Below are 26,133 nucleotides of genomic sequence, written 5' to 3'. Positions count from 1 at the left end.
AGTGTGTGCTTAGAACAAATGGTTAGCAAGTTAAGTTTCAGAATGGACTAGTCATGTGTAATTTTATATATCATGTGTACCTAGATCTTGTGTGCTTAGCCCATTATAATGTATGAAATATTACATTCAATTTGTAGTTTGAGGCAGTCTGCACACCCGTAATTATCAGAATCTTGCAATCTATGCTGGACCAGTATTGAAATCAACTTGTTTAGTACGTTATCTGTTCAGTAGTCATATCAGCCTCATAGGTTTCCAGTAAGCTTTTCCTTAAAAGGGAGTTCATGTGTGCTTTAAATACATTATTTTAATTGTGATGTCCTTACAAGGTGATCACTGCTTAAATGTATTAATAGGAATATCTGGAACGGACTCAGATAGTATTGAACTCGACAGAGACTACCCTGCAGCAGTTGACTGCTCTGGTTGATTGTCGCAGTCTTCATATGGTGAGTGTATAAGGTTGTGATTTTGTAAAGAGCAATAAAAGACTAACACTGTTAAAATTAATCCATTCTCTTTCACCTCCCTGACCGGTGCCTTCCTGTCAGCTGAAAATATTATATGGCAAACTTGATAAAATGGGAAGTTTTATAATTTAATTAATATTGCAGAAGATGCCTTTTTTTTTGTTATTCCCTCTTCAATTCCTCACTGTTTCTCAGTGATGCATTCTTTGGATGTCTACACGTTCCATTATTTTCTTTAAATAGTTGTTTCTGTATGAATCTTGCTGAGGTCAATGCCTGAAGTACTGCAGGCGATCTCGATGGTCCTGTCCCCTCTCAGCACCCAAACTGACACTTGACAAGTTGGAACTTTACTTATTTATTTATGTAGTGATACAGCTCAGAGTGGGCCCTTCCAGCCCCAGCAACTCCTGACAAACGCGATTAACCCTAGCTAATCACAGGACAATTTACAATGACCAGTTAACCTATTTGGTACATTTGGACTGTGAGAGGAAACCAGAGGACCCAAAAAAAAAAATCCCACGCATTCCAGAGAGAAGACTTCCAGAGACTCCGGAATGGTACCAGAATTGAACTCCGAACTCTGTAACGCCCCGAGCTGTAATAGCGTCTCACTAACTGCCATGCTACCATGTCGCCCATAACTCTGGCTTATGGTTTTCCATCTGTATTTCTGTACAATATTTCTTCCTTCTTTACTGCAGGATTACGTGCAGGCTCTGACGGGACTCTGCTACGATGGTGTGGAAGGTCTAATTTATTTGGTTTTATTCTCCTTTGTAACTGCACTGATGTTGAGTTCAATTGTCTGCAGTGTTCCACATACGTGGAAGCAGAGTAAGAGGTATGGTGTTAACATTATTATCTATTTGAATTTTTGTAAACATTTTTCCCACCTTGGTGTGGGGGTCAAATATTTAATATTAATATATGTGTATATTGTTTCCAGTGGAGTATAGAACTACTTGCATCTGGTATTACTTTCATTGTGTAAATAAATTTAAAAAACACAATTGAAATAAAACTGGCCATTCAATGAGCAGGTATTAGAATTTCAAAAAATTGTATAATACTTGATCTAGATGCAATAAAATGTCAAGGTAAAGAGCTGTATTCAGGCAACTGCTGAGTTTTTCTTAAAACCTTTTGCCAATGACTATTACCATCTGCCTTTAGCAGTACCTTTTGGGTTTGAACTGAATTTAAATGATAAAACTGCATGACTCTGTTGCCTCATATATTTTACTTACTACACAATTGAGATCATCCAGATCTTAAAATAACTTGTATCAAGTGACATTCACCCATCAGATTTGTGTCTTATTAACTGCTGCTTAATCAGTGGTTTGAAATCCCACAGTGGTTTGGTTTCTCTGTATCTCTAATTTCCCAGCACCAGTGTCCCAAGGTCACTACTGACTTGTCACTTAATTGGACAAGCCATGTAAACGTCATAAAGATTACAACCAAATCAGGAAGTGATTTTCTTCATCGCTTTGCAAAGCTTTTCTATCAGTTAGCAAGGAGCCAGCACCAAGTATGCTGATGTTGTGAGGCCCTCACTTCTTTGATACTCTGAGATGGTAGAGTTGGAGTAGAAATTTGAAAACTTTGATGGGACTGTGGTGGTGCCATTGTAATGGAGGAAAAGAATGTTTAAAGTGGAGAAGTAGGTAACCATCGCGCAGGTAGCTTTGAGCTGAGTATCAATGCACTCTACCTACTGAATAAAGTGTATTGCATCACATCCCTGACTCCTTTTGATAGAAAAACTTTGTGAAGTGAGGGAGAACATCACTTCCTGTAGAATCCACTAATTATGATTTTTATGATGCTTACGTGGATGATCCAATTTAGTGACAAGTTAGTAGTGACCTTGGGATATTGGTGTGAGTGATTCACCAGTTATCGTATTTTTGAATTTGAAGTACGAGGGGTGATGGATAATTTCATGGCCTAAGGTAGAAAGGGTCAATTTTAGAAAACCTAGCATATTTATTTTTCAACATAGTCACCTCCTACATTTACACACTTAGTCCAGTGGTCATGGAGCATACGGATCTTGGACCTCCGGAAAGTGTCCAGAGATGGGTGATTGATAAGTTCGTGGCCTAAGGTAGAAGAAGATAAGTTATACAGCTCTTGTTACATGCACATGCAGGTCAACTCTTTGAGTAATTATGCAGAAAGTTTGAAGTTAATAACTCATCTCCTTCTCTCTTAGGCCATGAACTTATCAATCACCCATGATGAGTTATTAACTTCAAACTTTCTGCATAATCACTCAGAATTGAACTGCATGTGCATGTAATGAGAGCTGTATAACTCACCACCTTCTACCTTAGGCCACAAATTTATCAATCACCCATCTATGGACACTTTCTGGAGGCCCAAGATCGGTATGCTCCATGACCGCTGGACTAAGTGTGTAAATGTAGGAGGGGACTATGTTGAAAAATAAATGTGCTAGGTTTTCTAAAATTCTTCTACCTTAGGCTATGAACGTATTAATCACCCCTCGTAGTTTAGGTCAAGTCACTTTTTATTGTCATTTCGACCATAAACTGCTGGTACAGTACACAGTAAAAACGAAACAACGTTTCTCCAGGACCATGATGCTACATGAAACAGCACAAAACTCCACTAGACTAAGTGAGACAGCACAAGGCTACACTAGACTACATAAAACAACACAAAAACTTCATTAAACTACAGACCTACACAGGACTACATAAAGTGCACAAAACACTGCAGGGCAGTACAATAAAAAATGAACAAGCCAATAGGTACAGTAGAAGACAAATTACAATATAATAATAAATGATGTAGATGTCAGTCTAGACTCTGGGTATTATGCTCCAAGTTGAAGATGGCATTTTCTGATGGCTCATGAATGCCAGCTGGAATTTGTTCTAGGACCGTAAGACATCTGACCCATCAAGCCTGGCTGGTTTATTGTCCAGCTCAACCCCATTCTCCTGGCTTCTCAAAGCATTTAACACACTTACTAATCAAGAACCGATCAATCTGTGCTTTAAATATGCATTGTGACAGTCTCAGCCACCTGTGGCATTGAATTCCACAGGTTCACCGCTCTGACTAAAGAAATTCCTCCTCCTCTCTGTTCTAAAGCGATGTCCTTCTATTCTGAGGCTGTGTCCTCTAGTCCTAGACTCTCCTGCTATTGGAAACATCTCCACATCCATTCTATCTAAGCTTTTCAGTATGCATTAGGTTTCAATGAGATCCCCCCTCATTTTTCTAGGCCTAGAACCATCAAACTAGTCTTATATATTTTCCCGTTCATTTCTGGGATCATTCTCGTAAGCCTTCCCTGATCCTTTTCCAATTGCAGCATATCCTTTCTTAGATACTTGGGTAATTAAAGAATTGTTACTGAGTTAAGGTGTTGGTTTTAATTTTCTAAAACGAGGAGGTTCTATTATTGCTATATTATGAGGAGGGGTAGGGGGAGATTGTGGTTATCAAGCAAAGTCAGCATGGTTTTGTGAAAGGAGATTATATTTGAGCAATTTATTTATGTTCTTTGAAGAGAGAACATGGAAGTAATGAGAGACAGCCACTAGTTAATGTGCATTAGATTTCCAGAAGTTACTGGATGTTGCTCAGATAAAATTAGATGCTGCTTAGAAGGTTATTGTGGAAAATAAATGCTCATGGTATAGGAAGTAACATTTGGCCTGGATAGAAGATTGGCCAACAGGAAACAAGGTAGCCAGAAATGGGTCTTTGGTTGTCATGGGATAAAGAATGGTGCTCTATAGGAATCTGATTGATAGGTACTTTATTGATTCCAAAGGAAATTACAGTATTACAGTCGCATTACAATTGCACAGATATACAAGTAAACAAATATTAGAAGAGAAGTAAGAAAGAATAAAAAAATAAGTTACCTCAAACAGTCTAACAGGAGGGGCGTCATCACTTCCCTGGCTTCCCCAGGTTGACTCATAAAGCGTAATGGCTGAGGGTAAGAATGACGTCATTGCGCCCTTTGGAGCAGCACAGTTGTGTTAGTCTATTGTAATAGTGCTCCTCTGCTCAGCCAAGGTAGCATGTAGAGGGTGAGAAACATTGTCCAGAATGGTAAGAATTTTCTGTAGGGTTCTTTGTTTTACCACAGCCTCCAGTGTGTTCAGTTTGACTCCTATAACAGAACCAGCCTTTCTAATCAGTTTATTGAGCCTATGGGTATCACTTGTATTGATGCCATTCTATGGGGCTTCAACTTTTATACAATTTTATGTAAATAACCTGTTTGGAGGCACACAAGTTACACTTGCTAACCTTGCTGCTGATGCAAAAATGGATCACATTAAAGGCATCCGTTAGTCTTGCGAGACCGTGGATCTGCGCCTAGAAAGTCTTCACTCTCCAGGGCGCAGGCCTGGGCAAGGTTGTATGGAAGACCAGCAGTTGCCCATGCTGCAAGTCTCCCCTCTCCACGCCACCGATGTTGTCCGAGGGAAGGGCATTAGGACCCATACAGCTTGGCACCGGTATCGTCGCAGAGCAATGTGTGATTAAGTGCCTTGCTCAAGGACAAAACATGCTGCCTCGGCTAGGGCTCGAACTCACGATCTCTAGGTCACTAATCCAATGCCTTAGCCACTTGGCCACGTACCCACACGATGGATCACAAGGAGAGTACAAAAGCCTATAGATAGATTAAATCAGTGGTGTAAGATCTGGTAAATAGAGTATAAAATTGCAAAATTAAAACTGATCATTTTGGCAATAGAAAATAAAAATTTATTTGAGATTGTAGAACTCTGAAATAGAGGGACTAGTGCACAATTCACAAAAGGTTAATGAGGTATAGCAAGTAATTAGGAAAGCTGACAGCTATCTTGTTTATTGTAATGGAGACTAATTACAGAAATGAGGTGGTTATGTTTCAGTTTTAATCAGTAATGATAGGAGCAGTGAAGTATCATATACACCATTGGTTCCTACTTACAGAAGAATGTTGATGCATTGGAAGTACTTCAGAGAGGCACTAGTAGACTAATGCTTGGAATGGGCAGATTGTGTTAAGAAATGGAGCTGGGCCCACTGCAATTTGCTTATTGCTACAATTGGTCAATAGCGGATGCAATCTCATTGGCTCTTCATGCGGCCTTGGACAATACTAATACTTATGTCAGGCAAACAACAGGAATTCTGCAGATGCTGGAAATTCAAGCAACACACATAAAAGTTGCTGGTGAACGCAGCAGGCCAGGCAGCATCTCTAGGAAGAGGTGCAGTCGACGTTTCAGGCCGAGACCTTTCATCAGGACTAACTGAAGGAAGAGTGAGTAAGGGATTTGAAAGTTGGAGGGGGAGGGGGAGATCCAAAATGATAGGAGAAGACAGGAGTGGGGGGGGGGATGGAGCCAAGAGCTGGACAGGTGATAGGCAAAAGGGATACGAGAGGATCATGGGACAGGAGGTCCGGGGAGAAAGACAAGGGCGGGGGGGACCCAGAGGATGGGCAAGGGGTATATTCAGAGGGACAGAGGGAGAAAAAGGAGAGTGAGAGAAAGAATGTGTGTATAAAAATAAGTAACAGATGGGGTACGAGGGGGAGGTGGGGCATTAGCGGAAGTTAGAGAAGTCGATGTTCATGCCATCGGGTTGGAGGCTACTCAGACGGAATATAAGGTGTTCTTCCTCCAACCTGAGTGTGGCTTCATCTTTACAGCAGAGGAGGCCGTGGATAGACATGTCAGAATGGGAATGGGATGTGGAATTAAAATGTGTGGCCACTGGGAGATCCTGCTTTCTCTGGCGGACAGAGCGTAGATGTTCAGCAAAGCGGTCTCCCAGTCTGCGTCGGGTCTCGCCAATATATAAAAGGCCACATCGAGAGCACCGGACGCAGTATATCACCCCAGTCGACTCACAGGTGAAGTGTTGCCTCACCTGGAAGGACTGTTTGGGGCCCTGAATGGTGATAAGGGAGGAAGTGTAAGGGCATGTGTAGCACTTGTTCCACTTACACGGATAAGTGCCAGGAGGGAGATTAGTGGGGAGGGATGGTGGGGGGACGAATGGACAAGGGAGTTGCGTAGGGAGCGATCCCTGCGGAATGCGGGGGCGGGGGGGGGGAGGAAAGATGTGCTTAGTGGTGGGATCCAGTTGGAGGTGGTGGAAGTTACGGAGAATAATATGTTGGACCCGGAGGCTGGTGGGGTGGTAGGTGAGCACCAGGGGAACCCTATTCCTAGTGAGGTGGCGGGAGGATGGAGTGAGAGCAGATGTACGTGAAATGGGGGAGATGCATTTAAGAGCAGAGTTGATAGTGGAGGAAGGGAAGCCCCTTCCTTTAAAAAAGGAAGCTATCTCCCTCGTCCTAGAATGAAAAGCCTCATCCTGAGAGCAGATGCGGCAGAGACGGAGGAATTGCGAGAAGGGGATGGTGTTTTTGCAAGAGACAGGGTGAGAAGAGGAATAGTCCAGATAGCTGTGAGAGTCAGTAGACTTATTGTAGACATCAGTGGATAAGCTGTCTCCAGAGACAGAGACAGAAAGATCTAGAAAGGGGAGGGAGGTGTCGGAAATGGACCAGGTAAACTTGAGGGCAGGGTGAAAGTTGGAGGCAAAGTTAATAAAGTCAACGAGCTCTGCATGCATGCAGGAAGCAGCACCAATGCAGTCGTTGATGTAGCGAAGGAAAAGTGGGGGACAGATACCAGAATAGGCATGGAACATAGATTGTTCCACAAAGCCAACAAAAAGGCAGGCATAGCTAGGACCCATACGGGTGCCCATAGCTACACCTTTAGTTTGGAGGAAGTGGGAGGAGCCAAAGGAGAAATTATTAAGAGTAAGGATTAATTCCGCTAGACGGAGCAGAGTGGTGGTAGAGGGGAATTGATTAGGTCTGGAATCCAAAAAGAAGCGTAGAGCTTTGAGACCTTCCTGATGGGGGATGGAAGTATATAAGGACTGGACATGCATGGTGAAAATAAAGCGGTGGGGGCCAGGGAACTTAAAATGATCGAAAAGTTTGAGCGTGAGAAGTGTCACGAACATAGGTCGGAAGGGATTGAACAAGGGGGGATAAAACCGTGTCGAGGTATGCAGAAACGAGTTCGGTGGGGCAGGAGCAAGCTGAGACAATAGGTCTGCCAGGACAGGCAGGTTTGTGGATCTTGGGTAGGAGGTAGAAACGGGAAGTGCGAGGTGTGGGAACTATAAGGTTGGTAGCAGTGGATGGGAGATCCCCTGAGCGGATAAAGTCGGTGATGGTGTGGGAGACAATGGCCTGGTGCTCCTTAGTGGGGTCACAATCGGGTAAATAAGAGGAGGTATCCGCGAGTTGTTGCTGTGCCTCAGCAAGGTAGAGGTCAGTATGCCAGAACACAACAGTACCCCCCTTATCAGCAGGTTTAATAATAAGGTTAGGATTAGTGCGGAGGGAGTGGAGAGCAGAGCGTTCCGAAGGAGTGAGGTTGGAATGGGGGCAAGGTGCGGTGAAGTCGAGACGGTTGATGTCCCGTCGGCAGTTAGCGATAAAGAGATCCAGAGCGGGGTGTCCATGAAGAAGAGGAGGGTTGAAGACGGGAGAAGGGGTCATCTGTGGAGGTGGAAGAGTCCTTGCTGAAGAAGTAGGCTGGGAGACGGAGACGGCGGAAGAAAAGTTCCGCATCATGGCGAACACGGAACTCGCTGAGGTGTGGGCGAAGGGGGAGAAAGGTGAGGCCCTTACTGAGGACAGAGCTCTCGTATCCCTTTTGCCTATCACCTGTCCAGCTCTTGGCTCCATCCCTCCCCCTCCTGTCTTCTCCTATCATTTTGGATCTCCCCCTCCAACTTTCAAATCCCTTACTCACTCTTCCTTCAGTTAGTCCTGACGAAGGGTCTTGGCCTGAAACGTCGACTGCACCTCTTCCTAGAGATGCTGCCTGGCCTGCTGCGTTCACCAGCAACTTTTACTTATGTCAGGCTTCTGTTTGTTGACTACAGCTCAGCATTTAATACAATCATTCCTACAGTTCTGATCAAAAAGCTCCAGAACCTGGGCTTCTGTACCTCCCTCAGCAACTGGATCCTTGACTTCCTCACTGGAAGACCACACACTGTGCGGATCAGGAATAACATCTCGTCTCACTGATAATCAACACTGGCACACCTCAAGGATGTGTGTTTAGCCCACTGTTCTATTGTGGCTAGGCACAGCTCGAATGCCATCTAAAAATTTGCGAACCACACAATTATTGTTGGCAGAATTTCAGATGGTGAGGAGGTGTATGGGGGCGAGATAAATCAGCTAGTTGAGTGGCGTTGCAGCAACACCACTCCATGTCTGTAAGACAAAATAATTGATTGTGGTCTTCAGAAAGGATAAGATGAAGGAACATACCAGTCCTCATTGAGGGATCAGAAGTGGGTGAGCAGTTTCAGGTTACTGGGTGTCAACATCTCTGAGGATCTACCTCGGGCCCAATGTATTAACGCAGTTACGAAGAAGACAGGGCAATAGCTATATTTCATTAAGAGTTTGAGGAGATTTAGAGTGTTGACAAAGACACTCGCAGATTTCTACAGATGTACTGTGATGCATTCTAACTGGTTGCATCACTGTCTGTTTTTGGGGTGGGGGGACACTGTACAGGATCCAAATAAGCTGGAGGAAATTATAAATTCAGTCAGCTCCATCATGGGCACTGGTCTCTGTAGTGTCCAGGACATCTTCAAGGAGTGATGCCTCAAGAAGGTGACATCCATCATTAAGTACCCCCCCCCCCCCGCCAACATTCAGAGCATGCACTATCTTCTCAGTGCTGCCATCAAGGAAGAGGTGTGGGAGCTTGAAGGCACACACTCAACAATTCAGGAAGAGCTTTCCCCCCAGCCATCAGATTTCTGAATGGACATTGAACCCATGAAATACCATCTTACTACTTTTTTTCCTCTTTTTGCACTACTTGTTCAACATATATACACACTGTAATTTATTATGAATTGCAATGTACTGGTGCCGCATAATGTGTAAGTAATATTAAATCTGATTCTGAAATGAATAGGCACAACAGGCTTCTATCTGCTAAAGTTTAAGTAAAAGGGGACATGATTGAAAATTGCAAGAAGTGTCTTGATAGGATAAATGTGAAGGTGTCTTTGTAGGAAAATTTAGAACTTAGTATTGTTTAAAAATGAGATGCTGCCCATTTAAGACAGATGAGAACTTGTTGCTGATGATCATTAGTCTTTGGAAGTCTCTACCTCAGAGAAATGGAAGCAGAAATCATGAACATGCTTTAAGGCACATAGAAGACATTTAAATCAGTCATACTTGTGCTGTATGGTGGAGCTAGCTTGAGGGGACAAGTGACCTATTTCTGTTCTATTTATTTGTGTGTGTGTGTGTATATATTTTTTCATACAAGATTATAATAGTTTCTTTTCAGTGTGAAGTCAGTACTTCATCAATCCAAGAACTGTGGTCACCTTACCAGTAGCAAAGGTACACCTATCTGCAGAAAATAAACTGATGGGAAAATAGGTAACAACATCAGATTGACATAAGTGTCCGGCCTTTTTGGGTCAATTATGATGCAACCAAGTCACTTGGTGATGTTGTATTTCATCTATTAAAAACACTTTGTGTGTTTACTAACTTCCATCTTCTAACTGGTGGATAATTTGAAATGCTTATCTACTAAAAAGGAGAGTGACAGCTTTGTTTAGGGCAGGGATTCCCAACCTGGGGTTCCCAGACCCCTTGCTTAATGGTATTGGTCTATGGCTTAAAAAAGGTTATGAACCCCTGGTTTAGAGTAATGGAGATTTGCACAAGACCATTTAGCAGAGTTTCAAGATATGATAATCCCAAATTTAGAAAAAAAATAATGAAAACAGTATTTTTGGCCAGCAAGATTCTATACAACTACACCAGCACAAAAACCTTAGATTTTTTTGGAGTGCATAGATAAATCAATCTTATTACTGCAATAACATGAGAACTGTATTCCCAAAGTAGTAGCAGAGTTATTGTGCCCTCTAATGGTAAATGCTTTCTTAGTTGCCATTGCAATCTCTATAGACAGTTTGGTCCCTTGAGAATGAATGAACTTTACCCAGCGTATTTTATGGTAATTAACCAATTTACCTGTTATAGAAAATGCTGCATTAATTTCAGAGTTGGTGAGTATAAGATCATATTATGAAATGTTTATAATATTTTGTTCCAGATGTAGTGTAGAGTAATCTTTTCCACAGAATTTTGGGAGGTCTCTGAAAACTATGAGAACTTCCATGCTGCATCTCATCTGTGTTTGTAATTCAAATTCTGAGCCCTGAAAATATGGACACTTCTGTGGATCTGAGTTGAAAGTACAAAATGCTACAAAGTTTGCAGATCACATTGAAAACAAACCAAATATCTGTGTGTTGCTGTCTTGAATATAATTACTGATTAAGTTAACACAGCTCTGATGTAGAAAATTTCAAGGTTGTGCGACCCTTCAAGAAAAGAAATTCTTCTAGTTTTAATGAAAACTGTATTGCCATGGAAATGACTTGACATATACGATTTCTAAAGCATCTTGAATGTCAGTGTTATACAAGACGGTTATCGAAAGAAGTGTGATGTGAAAGGAATTTGTGGAATTCCTCTTGATCACAGCATCTTAATGGAGGAAAAAAAGTATAAAGGGGTGTTGGAAGAGAATCTCAGGTCTTTAGTTGAATGATAAGTATCACAGATGTCAAAGTATTCATAATTACAAAGGTCCAAATATCTTGCTGCTTTATGAAGTTGATTAGATTATAGAGGTTGGGAAATGATGGAGGGTTTTTAAAACAAGAATTAGAATTTTCAAGTGGATGTTACTAAATTGGAGAAGTGATGAAGGTAGGGTTATAATCTAAAATCCAGGCATTAAGAGGCTTAAATTGTTTTGTTTATAAGGAGTAGTAAAGAGTAAATGATCAGAGGTGTGTTGGAATTGTCAAGTTTAAAGGAAATAGACAAATTTGTGAGCTTTATGCACGGCTTTGTGAACTTGATGGTGTAGATGATATTGAAGTGTTGCAATTAGATGATCAAGAGTTTCTAGAGATGATATTGGGATTGCAACTAGCCTTGTTCAGTTTCAGAGTTGGGATAAAGCAGTAACTTGGAGATGGGATTTGTAGATGGAATCAAATACACCAGCTATAAATTATTTAAAGGAAACTTCTACTTATTTAGTTTTGAATAAGAGGCAAACAGTTTAGATGGGCTGAAAGAGGTTGTGCTGAGCTTGTAGAACTATATTTGGTTGGTCTACATCTGATTACCATTGCCAAATTATGCTGTGTCACAGAATCACAGAGGAGATAGCGACATGACCGATCCATTTGTGCCAGCTCTTCCCATTGTACATTTTCTTTTCATACAGGTGTTATTTCTGTTTCCATTTTAAAGTTGTTACTGAATCTGATTTCAGCACCCTTTTTTTTTTATAAATTTGCGTGTGATTTTTAAAAAAAATCCTCATATCAGTAATGCTTTGACATGTAGTATTCATTTCCTTTGGTTAACAAACTTTATGCCACTTGGAAAATAATCTCTTCCTCTACCTTTATTAAATTTTACCTCAACCATCTCTGCTCTGAGATTAATATTTGAGTTTCTCCATGAAACAAGTTTCCATGCTTAACAATTTATTGTTAAATTCCATCAATACCTTCATTGAGGCTTTGATACCCAGAATTAATTGCATTTCTCCAGCTGAAGCTTAACTAGTGTTTTAAATTGGTTTTAGTGTGAATGATCTCATCCCCTGCCATAACAATTCCATGATTTCTAAAACAATTTCCTTCAAACTGCTGGAGAGAGCAGGGGAATAACTTGAATCTGGTAAAACTGGTAAAATATGAATGGAATATGTAATTCAGATACTTGGACTACTAATTCAGAGACATGTTCACATCCCACCACAGTGGCTGTGGAATTTAATTTAATCAATAATGTTGTAACTCCCAAGTAGATTAGTCTTAACCTTAATAGACTGGGAAAACTGCAGAGAAGACCCAAGTGATTCAGTAATCTCCTTTAGGGAAGGAACTTTGCCATCCTTAATTGGTCTGATACAGATTTGTCAACAAAATTGTGGAGTGTGGTTGAATATTAACTACCCTCTGAGATCCAACGTGGTTATCTTAAAATTTGGTATTTAACAAAAAGGATAAAACTAGCAGGATCACCCATCATGAACCTCATTCTGGCTTTGACACATCATTCCAAACCAGGTTGACTTTCCTCACCAGCTTCTGGAGGCTGGCATCGAAATGCAGAGAGCTACTTCAAATATAGTAAAGCCATAGTCTGACATGCTCACAGAATTGCACTTTACAGACGATGTCCCATATTCCCTCTATTATGTTATGTGGTACAAGTGTCCCAAACAATGACGTGGTTTACTATAACAAGTGGTCTGTTTGATCTGTGGATGAATTTGGGGCAGCCAAAGTCACAGTCTGGTTCATGGATGTGTTATGTAGCTGGTGGTAATGGTTGATAATGCTAAATCCACGGAGGGTATCTGGTACAAAGATCTAATATTTGATGTTGTGGTGTTTGCTGAGCTTGGCAATGAGCTTGCAGACGCCTCATTACCAGTCAAGGTGACGTCCTCAGTGTGCAGTTGGTGTTTCTCTCTGGGAGTGCTCATGTTTATATAGGCCCTTGTTTGCTTGCCTTGGCCCTGATTGGCTACCCCTTCAGTTGACCTTTGAGTTCTATTGGCTCACGTTTCTTTGGCTGTAATATTTGTCACAATGCACAATCTGTACAGAGCTCTTTCAAAAATTGCATAAATACTGTCAAAGTATGAACGTGGGTTTACCAAAAAATCAGCATTGAGATCAAAAATAATATTGAAAACAAGATCCAAACATTATATCGGTCACATTTAACACCATAGCACTTGATCCAAAATGAATATGCTTACTCTACAAAAATGTGTGTTGAAAATAAATAAAATTTCAGGTCAGTTTAAAGAAGGCTTGCTTGCTTGATTCTGATGTTCTTTACTTTTCCCTATTCTTGAAGGGGTCATGTTGACGACGATGGAGATGATGATATTGTGAATCCTCAAGGGAGTCGGCAGCAGCATGATAATCTGTACAGAGTTCACATGCCTAGTCTCTACAGCTGTGGGAGCAGTTTTGGTAGCGAGACCAGTATCCCTGCTGCAGCACATACTGTGAGCAATGCCCCGGTCACAGAATACATGTAAGCAACTATACTTCTTTCCTTTTGAGTTTCTGGTTTTTGAATGCCCGATTGAAATTAAACAATTTTCCCTTGAGAGTTCAAGTCCAGAAGAGTTTTAAGACCTTAAGTTAGATTACTTTATGCATGAATCTGGTATAATCAATAATTATGCGGAATTTTTTTTATATGGTCAGGCTATAGAGGGAACCTAGTTTAGCCATCTGAGCACAATTTCTTTCTGTTGCCATTTATCTGCTAGTTTATCCAATATAACTTCTCAACAGGGGTGTTATCCCAATTCTCATCATAATCTTTTTGTAGTATGAGACGCTTTTGGGTGTGTGGGGAGGGGACATCAAATATAAAATAACAGGCAGTTTCTATTGATAATTATAGAACATGCACTCAGTGGCCACTTTATTAGGTACACCTGTACACTTGCTCGTTAATACAAATATCAAATCAGCCAATCACGTGGCAGCAACTGAGTGCATAAAAGCATGTAAACATGGTTAAAAGGTTCCGTTGTTGTTCAGACTAAGCATCAGAACGGGGAAGAAATATGATAAAGGCTACTTTGACTGTGGAATAACAGTTGGTACCAGACAGGGTGATTTCAGTATGTATTTGGGAAACTGCTGATCAGGGGTTTTCACACACAACAGCCACTAGAGTTTACAGAGACTGGTGCGATAAACAAAACCATATAGTGAGTGGCAGTCCTGTAGGCGAAAACATCTCGTTAATGAAAGAGGTCAGAGGAGAATGGTCAGAATGGTTCAAGCTGACAGGAAGGTGACAGTCACTCAAATAACCAAGCATTACAACAATAGTGTGCAGAAGAGCATCTGTGAATGCACAACATGTCAAAACCTGAAGTGGATCAGCTACAGTAGCAGAAGACTACACCGAGTTCCACTAAAGTGGCCACCGAGTGTAAATTGTGGCTGTCATGGGCCCTTACGTTTTTAATCACTGTGGTGACTATTTCATACATCCATTTTAAAAGAATGCCTCATGATTTGAATTCTCAGTAAGTGTTTTTGAGATTTTTTGCTAATCATCTACATTGCTAATTTGGACATATTGAAGAAAATCTCCTTTACAGAATAATTATGGGGGGAAAAAAACTAAAATTTAACCAGTATTGGGGTCCACTATCAACAGTTGATGAATAAAGCTCATTCTGCTTGAGAATCTCAAGTTAAAACTATATAGTTCTTGTTTCTCAACTTTTGAAGTATCTTAAGTAGTTTTGAAAGCTGAGGGGGAAGCTTTTATACTTGTGTTGTTTCTGTCATGAGACTGATTTCAAATTGGGCCCCATTGCTGATAAAATTTCATATGTTTTTCATAATCTGTAAAGGTGATTTTTTTTTTGTCACAACCCCCCCAAATTAGCAAGGTAGCAAGGCAAAAAGTCCATTTTTCGGCATGTTTGAGCATCTCATTGTATGCAGAGAGAGTACTGTGTTCGCAATTACTGTTTTTAAACCTTACTTTCCATTGTTCTATTTTCTATAAAAGTGCAAATAAGTAAAGGTGTTAAGTATTACAAACCTCAAATTCTCCCTAAGATCAGTCTTTTTAGGTCAATGCGTCTTTGCTCATTTAGCAAAACAAAATTTAACTTTTTCTTTCTCCTCTCTGTAATTAAGCAGGAGCCAGAACACAACTTATCAGAACCCTCGCTGTGAGAATACACCTCTGATTGGCAGAGAATCGCCTCCTCCTTCTGTAAGTTATTTATTTAGTTTTAGGTGTTTTTCTGTACTAAAATTTGTTTTAAATCCAATGTAAAACTATTTCAATAGATTTAGTCAAACAAAAATGTAATTTGGAAATGCCATAATCAATTTTTGATTGTCTAATATACTTGTGTTGAACATTTATTGCATTCTATATTGATTCTTGAGGAGTGTAGACAATAGAATTGGTAGTTCTCCCTCATGTAGGCTTCTCAAGCTGTATAGATTTTCTATATCAGATCAAACAAGAATGAAGGCACCATTCATCAAAAAATTACCTCATAGTTAGTAGGATGTGTAGACATAGACAGTAGGATTAACCACACTATGTCCTTACTATAACATTGTCTGGTATGCTGCAATTTCTCATAATGCACATTCCTTATGGCTCCCTTTCTATAGTGGAACCATATAAATGGCAGTCTACACTCATCTTTATAGTGAACTTTTTGTGTGACTTCAAAGAAAGCTTTATAGAGAGGGTCTAATGTGTACTGGTAAGTGGTGTTTATTTTGCCCAGTATAATGCAGATTATTTTCTATATAAGTTGTATATTACTAGTATTCCTGTAGGTTCAGCTTTATCCTTTAAGTATTTAGTAGTATTTTGCACTGGTTAAATTTTTCATATCTAAATATCCAGAATAAAATTAGCTACAATCTTTCTAATCAAAGTTTAATTGGATTTTATTATTCTTAATATACATATTGTAGTGGAATATTATTGTCCCAGATATTTTAATGATGCAGAATAAAAGTCTTGAAGGATTGAAATATCTAAAATAATGCCCAGATAATGAAAATCAAAGTCCTTTTCATCCACTTCCTTCCTAAAAACGGACTTGTGCTGTAAGTGAAAATTAATTTCATAGTATTTACTAACAAAATGCTGCAAAAAGACTCTTGTATTTTATAACAGGTCAGCAAACAATGCAGGAATTAAAATTTATCTAGCACCTTTAAAAAATAAGAAATATTTTCATCTTGTGTCATCAACAAAAAGTTCTGATGTGGTATTGGAATACTTTATTATAGATCTCCATGTGTTTTGTCGTTAACCTCGTTTCTTCTTGCCCTTTGATAGAGTCTTGTCTCTGTTACTTTCACCATTTCTTTTTCTAATTTCTATGCTTTATTTTTTTCAGCTTTGAAGGCCAATATTTATTTTGTACTCATTCTGTTTAGAGTCTTGATCAGGTTTTGGTTAATACAAATTACCCAAAGAACCTGAGGGGGCTTTAGAGCATTTTCTATTAAATAGGACTGATTTGAAAGCAGATGCAACTATAACTGATTAACAATCTGATAATGAATGAATATTTTGCAAATAGTGAGCATAATATAAATTAATTTTATATTTGGTTTGTGTGGATACATAGAGAGGTATTGGTTATAAATTTACAAACAGAAATTTCAAAAAGAATTAGATATAATCCTTGAAATTGCTAATGCAAAGACCTATTGACAGTATGGAGTATTCAAAAGAAAATACTTGCAATAGAAATGTTCTTCATGCATCTAAAGAAGAAGATCATTACTTGTATTGTGAAGCAGCATTTGGGCACCTACTGAGTTACAGTGCCCCCACAAGTATTTCTATATTTTACTATTTTCTAAATTTAATATGTATTGAAGTAGGATTTTTTCAACTAATCTACAAAATATTGTGCATTATGTCAAATGAAAATAAAAATTCTAAAACCGCTCAACAATTTACTAAAAATTAAAAACCAAAATTGTGATGCTAAAAAAGTATTCATCCCCTTTGTAATTACTACACTAACTTTCCTCAGGTGGAATACTGTGTATTACCTTACGAACTCACCCAATTTTTTTGTAGAAAATGGAGGATCACCTGTTTCAATGAAGTCATAATAAATACCCCACTTTCTCTGCAAGGTCCAACAGTATGGTAGGTTTAGAACAGACCAAACCAAAATGAAGACAAAAGAGCACCAAGACAAGTCAAGGAAATGATAATAGAGAAGCACAAATTTGGGGAAGGGTACAAGAGCATCTCAAAGGCACTGAACGTATCTTGGAGTGCTGTGCAGTCCATTGTGAAAAATTGGAGAAATATGAAAGCACAGCTACATTGCCTATGTCAGGCCGCTCCTCCATACAGAGTCATTTGAGAAGTATGGCACTTGTAAGAGAGGCTACTGTGATGCAGTCACTCTAAGTGAGCTGCAGAGGTCAGTGGTTGCAACTGGAGAATAAAGTTCATGGATCCACACCCTCTTAAGGCCTTGCACAAGAAGGGTGTTTATGGAAGAGTTGCAAAGAAGCAGTCCTGGCTAAAAATTAAAAAAAAACATGCTTGCCTGTCAAGACTTTGCAAAGCACCACTTTGAAGATACCGTCCATATGTGGAAGAATGTCTCATGGTTGGATGGGACTGAAGTGGAACATTTTGGCCTTAGCACTGAGCAATACATGTAATGTAAATCAGATATTGCACATTGGCCAGGTATTGAAGTATGGTGGAGGTAGCATCATGCAATTGAGATACATTTTAGCTTCAGGGACTGGAAATCTGGTCAGGATTGATGGGAAGATGAATACAGAGAGATTCTGGATGAAAACCTGCTCATCTCTGCCATCAAGCGTAAACTGGGTAGGAAGTGTCAGCAGGACAATGACCCAAAGCACACTGCAGAGTAACCATGGCATGGCTCCAAATGAAGAAAATTGATGTACTTGAGTGGCCCAGAGTCCTGACTTTGATCTCTTCGAACATCTCTGCAAAGACCTCAAGATTGCTGTCCATCGCCACTCCCCAAATAGGTTGGCACAGCTTGAGCAATTTTGCAAGGAGGAATGGGTAAATCTTGCTCCATAAGTTGTGCAAAGCTGTTAAGTGTTGCTGCCTGTAATAGTTGCGACAGGTGGCTCATCTAAGTACTGAGCTAAGGGGGATGAATACTTTTGAACTGCTGACACCTCAATCTTTGTTTTTTTAGTTTTTTATGCTTTACAATTTATCCTGTTTTTGAGCTCCACTGAGGGGAAAAAAGCAGCATGTGGTTCACAAATAAAAATTATGTTAAATTGATCAAAGACATCTCTGTGAGCAAAGCATCGGGGGCTGGATACTTTTACAAGGCACTGTAAGAGACAGTAAAGCTAAATGTTTTCATAAATAGAAATAGTGACCATTTAGTTAGGATAACTATATATTAAAAGATATCAGCAAAGAATTGTGAAGTTTTAAGTGCAGAAAGAGGATTTGTTTTGGGGGAAGGGGGAAAAGATTATAAATAAAGAGGCATTCTCAGAAGAATAAAACAAACAGCCAGAACGAGTAAACTGGAGATGGTAGTTTACTGAGTGAATAATTCATATTGGCAAATCTACTTTGGTTGGAAAATGCAAAAGTTTCTTTTTAAGAAAGAATACAGGAACCATGTAATTATATTAACTTGGCATCATTTGTGGGAAAGATGCTGGATATTTTATAGGGCACAGAGACTACGTTTTTGGTCAAATAGGAATTTGTCAGCATCATGGTGGACAGTTGAGGTGATGCACATGGTGCATAAAATACTGACTTATGTTTGAGGATATATTAGATTTTATTAACATGTGTGAAATGGAAGTAACCTTGTACCATACATTGTTAATTACTGGGTATACAAGGCTTTGAAAAGTAAGGAGAAAAGGAAATTGATTTTATTGGTCAGATGTGATAAGTAATTGTCTAATGTGATTGATGGTGGGGACTCCCAATTTTCCTAATGCATCATAATGATTTTGAAAGCATAGAATTGCATATCCTAAGTTTTCAAGTTATATAGCACCGTAAATTTTCTAGAAAGGACCAGGAAGTTAATTATATAAATTGGTTAATTAAACAGATCAGTTCAGAGAATTGCGATCATCTACCTAGAACCTGAAAGAAAGAAGGCAGAATGCACTCCACCAAGTATTTTGAGACTCTAGAAGTTAGTGCACAGGCCTAACGAACAATCAAAATAGATGAATAATGGTTTGTATAGGGAAAGTATTGCAAGGATAGATTAATTAAACTTGTACTTCCCTGACTTTAGAAGGTATGTGGTTGATAGAAAGACGTAATGAAAAGTTCAGTTTAGGGAAGAAAACATGCAGAATATACTCTACAAAGTATTCTACAGAGCCTCAAACTTGCATCTTGTTCTGAAATTCACTTGGTCACTTGTGACACCTCTCTCCCTTTGGTCTCTCTGTCTCCACTTCTGGAGCATAATGTCCACCCATAAACCTACCAACTCCCATGGCTATCTTGACTATACCTCTTCCCGCTCTATCTCCTGTAAAAATGCCATTCCCTTTTATTAGTTCCTTCATCTCTGCCATATCTGTTCCTTTCTAGAACTTAAGAGATGTCCTCCTTTTTTTAAAGAACAGGGTTTCCCTTCATCCACTTTTGATGCTGTCTTCACCTGCATCTCCATTTCTCAGACATAACACCCTCACCCCACCTTCCTGCCAGAGATTTCTTCTTGGCCTCATCTACCACCCCGCTTGACCTGTGCATTCAACACATCATTCTCCGCAACTTCGCCATCTTCAATGAGACCCTACCACCAAACACATCTTTACTTCCCCTGCCCCACCCCCATTCTCCGCTTTCTGCAAGGATTATTCCCTCTGTGATTTCCTTATTCATTCTTCTCCTCCCACCAGCGTTCCCCCTTTTTTTTTAAACAGCTGTGTGGACCATCCATTGTTCTGAGCAGGAAATATTTGAATGGCCTGTGTGGTACTTTATATTAACATTATGAAAGAAAAATTCATCCACATGGTAACAAAGGGTATGTGCATGGGAGCATTTCGGTTACTACGTGTCCATGCATCGGCACAGCTTGAAGGGAACAGTGCTCGCCACTAATTTCCCTCCTGGCATTTATCCCTGCTGGCGAATGAAGTGCTTGTACCTGCCCATTCACTCCATTTTGGGCCCCAGACAGTCCTTCCAAATGAAGCAACACTTCACCTGCGAATCTTTTGGGGTCATCTATTGTATCTGGTGCTGGCAATGTGGTTTCCTCTACATTGTTGAGACCCAGTGTTAATTGGGAACCACTTTGTCGATCACCTTCATTCCAGTGGCGAAAAGTGTGATTCTCTATGGCCAACCATTTCAATTCCAATAGCCATTCCTGTTCCAACACATTGGTCCATAGCCTCCTCTACAACTACGATGAGGCTATTGTCAGGTTGGAGGAGCAACACTTCATAATCTGGGTAGCCTCCAACTGGATGAAATGACCATAGATGTCTCTAACTTCTGATAATGTGCCCTCTCCCCCTTCAGTTCCCCACTCTGGCTCCCATCATATCTCTTCTTTTCTGCTCACCTACAGTACTTGTTACATCCCCAAGTGTCCCTCCTCCTTCCTTTTCTCCCATGGTCAACTCTCCTCTCCTATTAGATTTCTTTTTCTCCAGCCCTTTACCTTTTCTACCTATCACCTCTCAGCTTCTTACTTCAACCTCCTCCCCACCCCACCGCCATCTTCTTATTCTAGCATCTTCCCTCTTCCTTTCCAGTCCTGATGAAAGGTCATGGCCCTAAAATTTAACTCTTTATTCATTTCCATGGGTTCTGCTTGACCTGCTGAGTCCTCCGCATTTTGTGTGTGTTGCTTTGGATTTCTTGCATTTGCAGAATCTCTTCTTTCTAATAAAGAAATACTATCTTTGCACCTGTGGACTTTAGAGCATGATGGCAATTTAGTCATATGTGTGATATCAGGAAATGCTTAATACTGAAACATCAGTGACAAAGGTTTTCTAAAGTTTTTGAAGACCGGTTGGTGGATGAGCTGAAATTTTCATGACTTGAAATTAACATTTTTTTTCCCATGGCCATTAAAGGAGAAGGAGAAAGGTAGGTGAATCTAATTGACGTACAAAGTGGTCAAACAAAATGACGCATTAAGCCACTCACTTTCTGTTCCTGGGTGTCAATTCTGAATCTACCAAGGTCTTGTTTATGCACGTAGAGCCCAGTGTTCTTTAGAAAGGCAAGCCATTTTCTTTTCGATATGTACCCGCAGCTTGATCAAGTTGGGTGTCCTTTTTGTCCCTAAAGTTGGCAATTTCAGTATTCATGCTTTATTTTAGTGTTGCAATAATGCAAAATAAAATATGCATTGAAAATTATCATAAAAGTTAGTGTTTTATTATTTTTAAACCAGTTTTTTTCCACTATACATTCTTGAAAAACAAAGTTGAACAAAGACAACATAAATTGAGGGAATATGTATGCTTTCTGAGTTTATTAAAATATTACATGGGGCAAAAAGTCATTAACCCGTAATGAATTTCTTTTGATGCTTTATTTCATTGTTGTTGACTTATGTGTAGATATATATTAAAACAAATTATAAACCGCGTTTCTCCGAATTGTTCCTTTGTTCCGTTATCCTGTTCTGGGAGTGCCCCTGGGTATTTTGTGGGATTGTTCTTCCCTTGCTTGCACTGGATTTCTCTTTTGAGGCTGCACTCTATTTCTCTCTCCTACAATGCCACAGCTGTATTTGGCTGCTCTGGACAGTGGCAGCCATCTGAGCTGGCAGCCAAAGAACTCCAACAGTGCAAGGACGAACTCTTACTGGTAAAGGAGGCAGCAAACCAGAACAGGTACTGAAATATGGCTTTGTATCCCATTCCCTACTGCTTTCAGTTCCTTAAGTATTCACCCCTGCTCAATAGCATTATTTTGGATGGGCGATCCTTTCCTCACTGTCTAATTCCCAAAATTAGCACTCTTTAGACAGCACAGCATTTTGAATGGACACTGGAACATTTGATTGTTGCTCCATTCCATGCTGCTTGCGATTCTCTTTAAAACGTATATTCTGCTAAATAACACAAAAATAAACTTTATCTTAATTCCCAATTTCTTTCAGCTCTCTTAAAAATGGCACCTTGCTGAATAGCATGGATGCATTGGGCTGTGGTACTAGACACTACAGACTAGCAGGAATGTCACAACATCATATTGATCTGATTTTGAATACCAATATATAATTATATTTACTGTTTACATTAATCACAGTTAAAATTCTCATAATGAGTATTAATTATCTTATTCAACTGGTTATGTATTTGAGCACTGGTTTCAGGTTCTATGATGCTTTAAACGTATCTGTTTGCCAGTATTGCCTGGGAACTATCTTAATTCCCTTTTTTAAACATTTATCTTTAAGTAATTCTAAACTGTTTAATATAATTTTGTGAGAAACATAGATTTTTAATAAAATTAAGATGGTATTATGTGCCTATTATTGACGTCAATTCTAATTTTCAAGCATGTCATGAAGTTATCATTCTGATCATGTGACATCCCTGTTATATGCTTGCTGCAATTATTTGAATACCACAGGATTTGGGTGGCTCCTGAAGCATATCCCGAGCACTTTGAGCGCTGTAATAGCCTTCTTTTGCACCAAACATTATTTTACTTTCATTCTTTTCAGCTTGCTCAGAGAATGCAACAAAAATAATATTTCCCTGTTTTTCTGTGTGATTTTTGAAAATGTAATATTTAGATTTGCAGAACATAATTTATTATTTTGAATTGATGTAAAGGGTTCTTTTTACATTTCATTTTGACTTTCAAAAATAAATGCTGTGCTGCATATCTGTGTTTCAAATAGAAACTGAACGTGCCTCTCGTCACCATCTGCCTTCTTTTCTGATAGTAAATTGTATTGGATTGGTGTATTGTCCAATATTTTATTAGAAACACATGGTGAAGTGGACATGATTTATGCATCATCGTGGTTTTTAATGGCATACATTGTTGCTGTGCTTGACTGACATTTTTAAGGAAAAGCTTTGATATTTGGCAACTAATGCATATTACTACTACTCTGTATTCTTTAAAATGCCTGTTTTCCTACTGAACATACCAAAAGAGAAGTGGAATCTTTGAGAGGAAAAAAAACAGAAGTAAACAATTCCTTTAGAATGAATAATGATGTGAAGGTTGCGCAAGTTGATTTATTATTTTGAGTATTAAGAGTACAAAAGGGCAATTTAACTAAAGTGAGTGCAAGTTTGCAGTCTATTTAATGATGCTGGCAAACCCAGAGATTATTTTGAAGCACTCTTCGTCCCACCTGTGTTAGTTTTCCCTGGTGCAAATCTAAGGGAAGGAAGCAAACTGTATTTGCGGCCTCTCTGGGGAGTTGCTATGCCGCTGCTGGAGTCTGAAGTGTCCTGCAATGCAGTAGGCAGTCAGTTCAGGCAGCTTCAATCTCTACAGCACACATAAGTGGACTGGGTTGTGTCAAAACTGATAGCTGGCAATTCAACCCAGTCTTAGGAAATAGTCATAGTCATACTTTATTGATCCCGGGGGAAATTGGTTTTCGTTACAGTTGCACCATAAATAATAAATAGTAATAGAACCATAAATAGTTAAATAGTAATATGTAAATTATGAAATAAGTCCAGGACCAGCCTATTGGCTCAGGGTGTCTGACCCTCCAAGGGAGGAGTTGTAAAGTTTGATGGCCACAGGCAGGAATGACTTCCTATGATGCTCTGTGCTGCATCTCGCTGTAATGAGTCTCTGGCTGAATGTACTCCTGTGCCCACCCAGTGCTTTATGTAGTGGATGGGAAACATTGACCAAGATGGCATGCAACTTAGACAGCATCCCCTTTTCAGACACCACCGTGAGAGAGTCCAGTTCCATCCCCACAACATCACTGGCCTTACGAATGAGTTTGTTGATTCTGTTGGTGTCTGCTACCCTCAGCCCCAGCACACAACAGCAAACATGATAGCACTGGCCACCACAGACTCGTAGAACATCCTCAGCATCGTCCGGCAGATGTTAAAGGACCTCAGTCTCCTCAGGAAATAGAGATGGCTCTGACCCTTCTTGTAGACAGCCTCAGTGTTCTTTGACCAGTCCAGTTTATTGTCAATTCGTATCCCCAGGTATTTGTAATTCTCCACCATGTCCACACTGACCCCCTGGATGGAAACAGGGGTCACCGGTACCTTAGCTCTCCTCAGGTCTACCACCAGCTCCTTAGTCTTTTTCACATGAAGCTGCAGATAATTCTGCTCACATCATGTGACAAAGTTTCCTACCGTAGCCCTGTACTCAGCCTCATCTCCCTTGCTGATGCATCCAACTATGGCAGAGTCATCTGAAAACTTCTGAAGATGACAAGACTCTGTGCAGTAGTTGAAGTCCGAGGTGTAAATGGTGAAGAGAAAGGGAGACAAGACAGTCCCCTGTGGAGCCCCAGTGTTGCTGATCACTCCGTCGGACACACAGTGTTGCAAGCACACGTACTGTGGTCTGCCAGTCAAGTAATCAAGAATCCATGACATCAGAAAAGCATCCACCTGCATCGCTGTCAGCTTCTCCCCCAGCAGAGCAGGGCGGATGGTGTTGAACGCACTGGAGAAGTCAAAAAACATGACCCTCACAGTGCTCGCTGGCTTGTCCAGGTGGGCGTAGACACGGTTCAGCAGGTAAACGATGGCATCCTCAACTCCTAGTTGGGGCTGGTAGGTGAACTGGAGGGGACCTAAGTGTGGCCTGACCATAAGCCGGAGCAGCTCCAGAACAAGTCTCTCCAGGGTCTTCGTGATGTGGGATGTCAATGTCACCGGTCTGTAGTCATTGAGGCTGCTGGGGCGCGGCGTCTTTGGCACAGGGACGAGGCAAGACGTCTTCCACAGTACAGGAACCTTCCAGAGCCTCAGGCTCAGGTTGAATACATGGCGAAGTACTCCACATAGCTGAGGGGCACAGGCTTTGAGCACCCTGGTACTGACACCATCCGGTCCTGCAGCCTTGCTTGGGGTCAGACATTTCAGCTGTCTTCTCACCTGTTCAGCTGTGAAGCCCACCGTGGTGGTTTCGTGTGGGGAAGGGGTATAGTCATGAGAGCAGGGTGGGGGACTGTGAGGAGGGGTAGCTGGGGAGAGTGGAATATGTGTTGGTTGGGGGCCGACAACAGATGGCTCATGTGGGGGATGGGCAGGGGCCACAATGTCAAATCTGTTAAAGAACAGGTGAAGTTCATTGGCCCTGTCCACATTGCCTTCCGCTCCTCTGTTGCTAGTTTGCCGGAACCCAGTGATGGTCCTCATCCCAACTCCAGACCTCTCTCATGTTATTCTGCTGGAGTTTCCACTCAAGCTTCCTCCTGTACCTGTCTTTAGCCTCCCTGATCCTGGCTTTCAGGTCCCTCTGTATTGCCCTCAGCTCCTCCCTATTTCCATCTCTAAACACCCTCTTTTTAGCGTTCAGGATGTCCTTAATGTCCTTTGTCACCCATGGCTTGTTATTTGAATAACAAAGGACAGTTCTTGTCGGAACATTGCAGTCCACACAGAAGTTGATGTAATCAGTGATGCACTCTGTGAACCCATCAGTATCCTCTCCATGTGGCTCACAGAATGCCTGCCAGTCTGTCACCTCAAAACAACCCTGGAGCGCCTCATAAGCCTCCTCCGACCATTTTCTCACTGCCCTCAAGGTTGCAGGTTTACTCTTCACCAGAGGCACGTAACAGGGTTTTAGATGCACCAGGTTGTGATCTGACCTTCCCAGTGGGGGAGGGGAGAGGAGCTGTATGCATCCTTAACATTAGCGTACATCAAATCCAGAGTCCTCTCCCCTCTGGCTGTACAGCTCACATACTGCGTGAAGTTGGGCCATGGTAACCTGATTGAA

General features: G+C 40.6%; 1 protein-coding gene across 4 annotated transcripts in view; it reads left to right on the top strand.

Annotated features, from left to right (window-relative positions):
• The window catches only part of LOC140202972 (protein tweety homolog 3-like), a 202,874-nt gene that overhangs the window by 163,238 nt on the left and 13,503 nt on the right, over positions 1-26,133 (top strand). The window contains exons 10-14 of one of the 4 annotated variants that reach the window (XM_072268619.1): positions 357-449; positions 1,178-1,317; positions 13,522-13,704; positions 15,348-15,423; positions 21,956-22,064. In XM_072268619.1, the coding sequence (XP_072124720.1) occupies positions 357-449; positions 1,178-1,317; positions 13,522-13,704; positions 15,348-15,423; positions 21,956-22,042 (579 nt within the window). In that variant the 3' untranslated portion in view covers positions 22,043-22,064. Of the gene's footprint in view, positions 1-356; positions 450-1,177; positions 1,318-13,521; positions 13,705-15,344; positions 15,424-21,955; positions 22,065-26,133 lie in introns of all 4 variants that reach the window. The other 3 variants (XM_072268618.1, XM_072268621.1, XM_072268620.1) reach the window with 3 other exon arrangements.

This window comes from Mobula birostris, chromosome 9 (genome assembly GCF_030028105.1).
Source record: "Mobula birostris isolate sMobBir1 chromosome 9, sMobBir1.hap1, whole genome shotgun sequence".
NCBI lineage: Eukaryota > Metazoa > Chordata > Chondrichthyes > Myliobatiformes > Myliobatidae > Mobula > Mobula birostris.
Note: the sequence above shows the minus strand (reverse complement) of the source record. Positions and strands in the feature narration are given on the sequence as shown.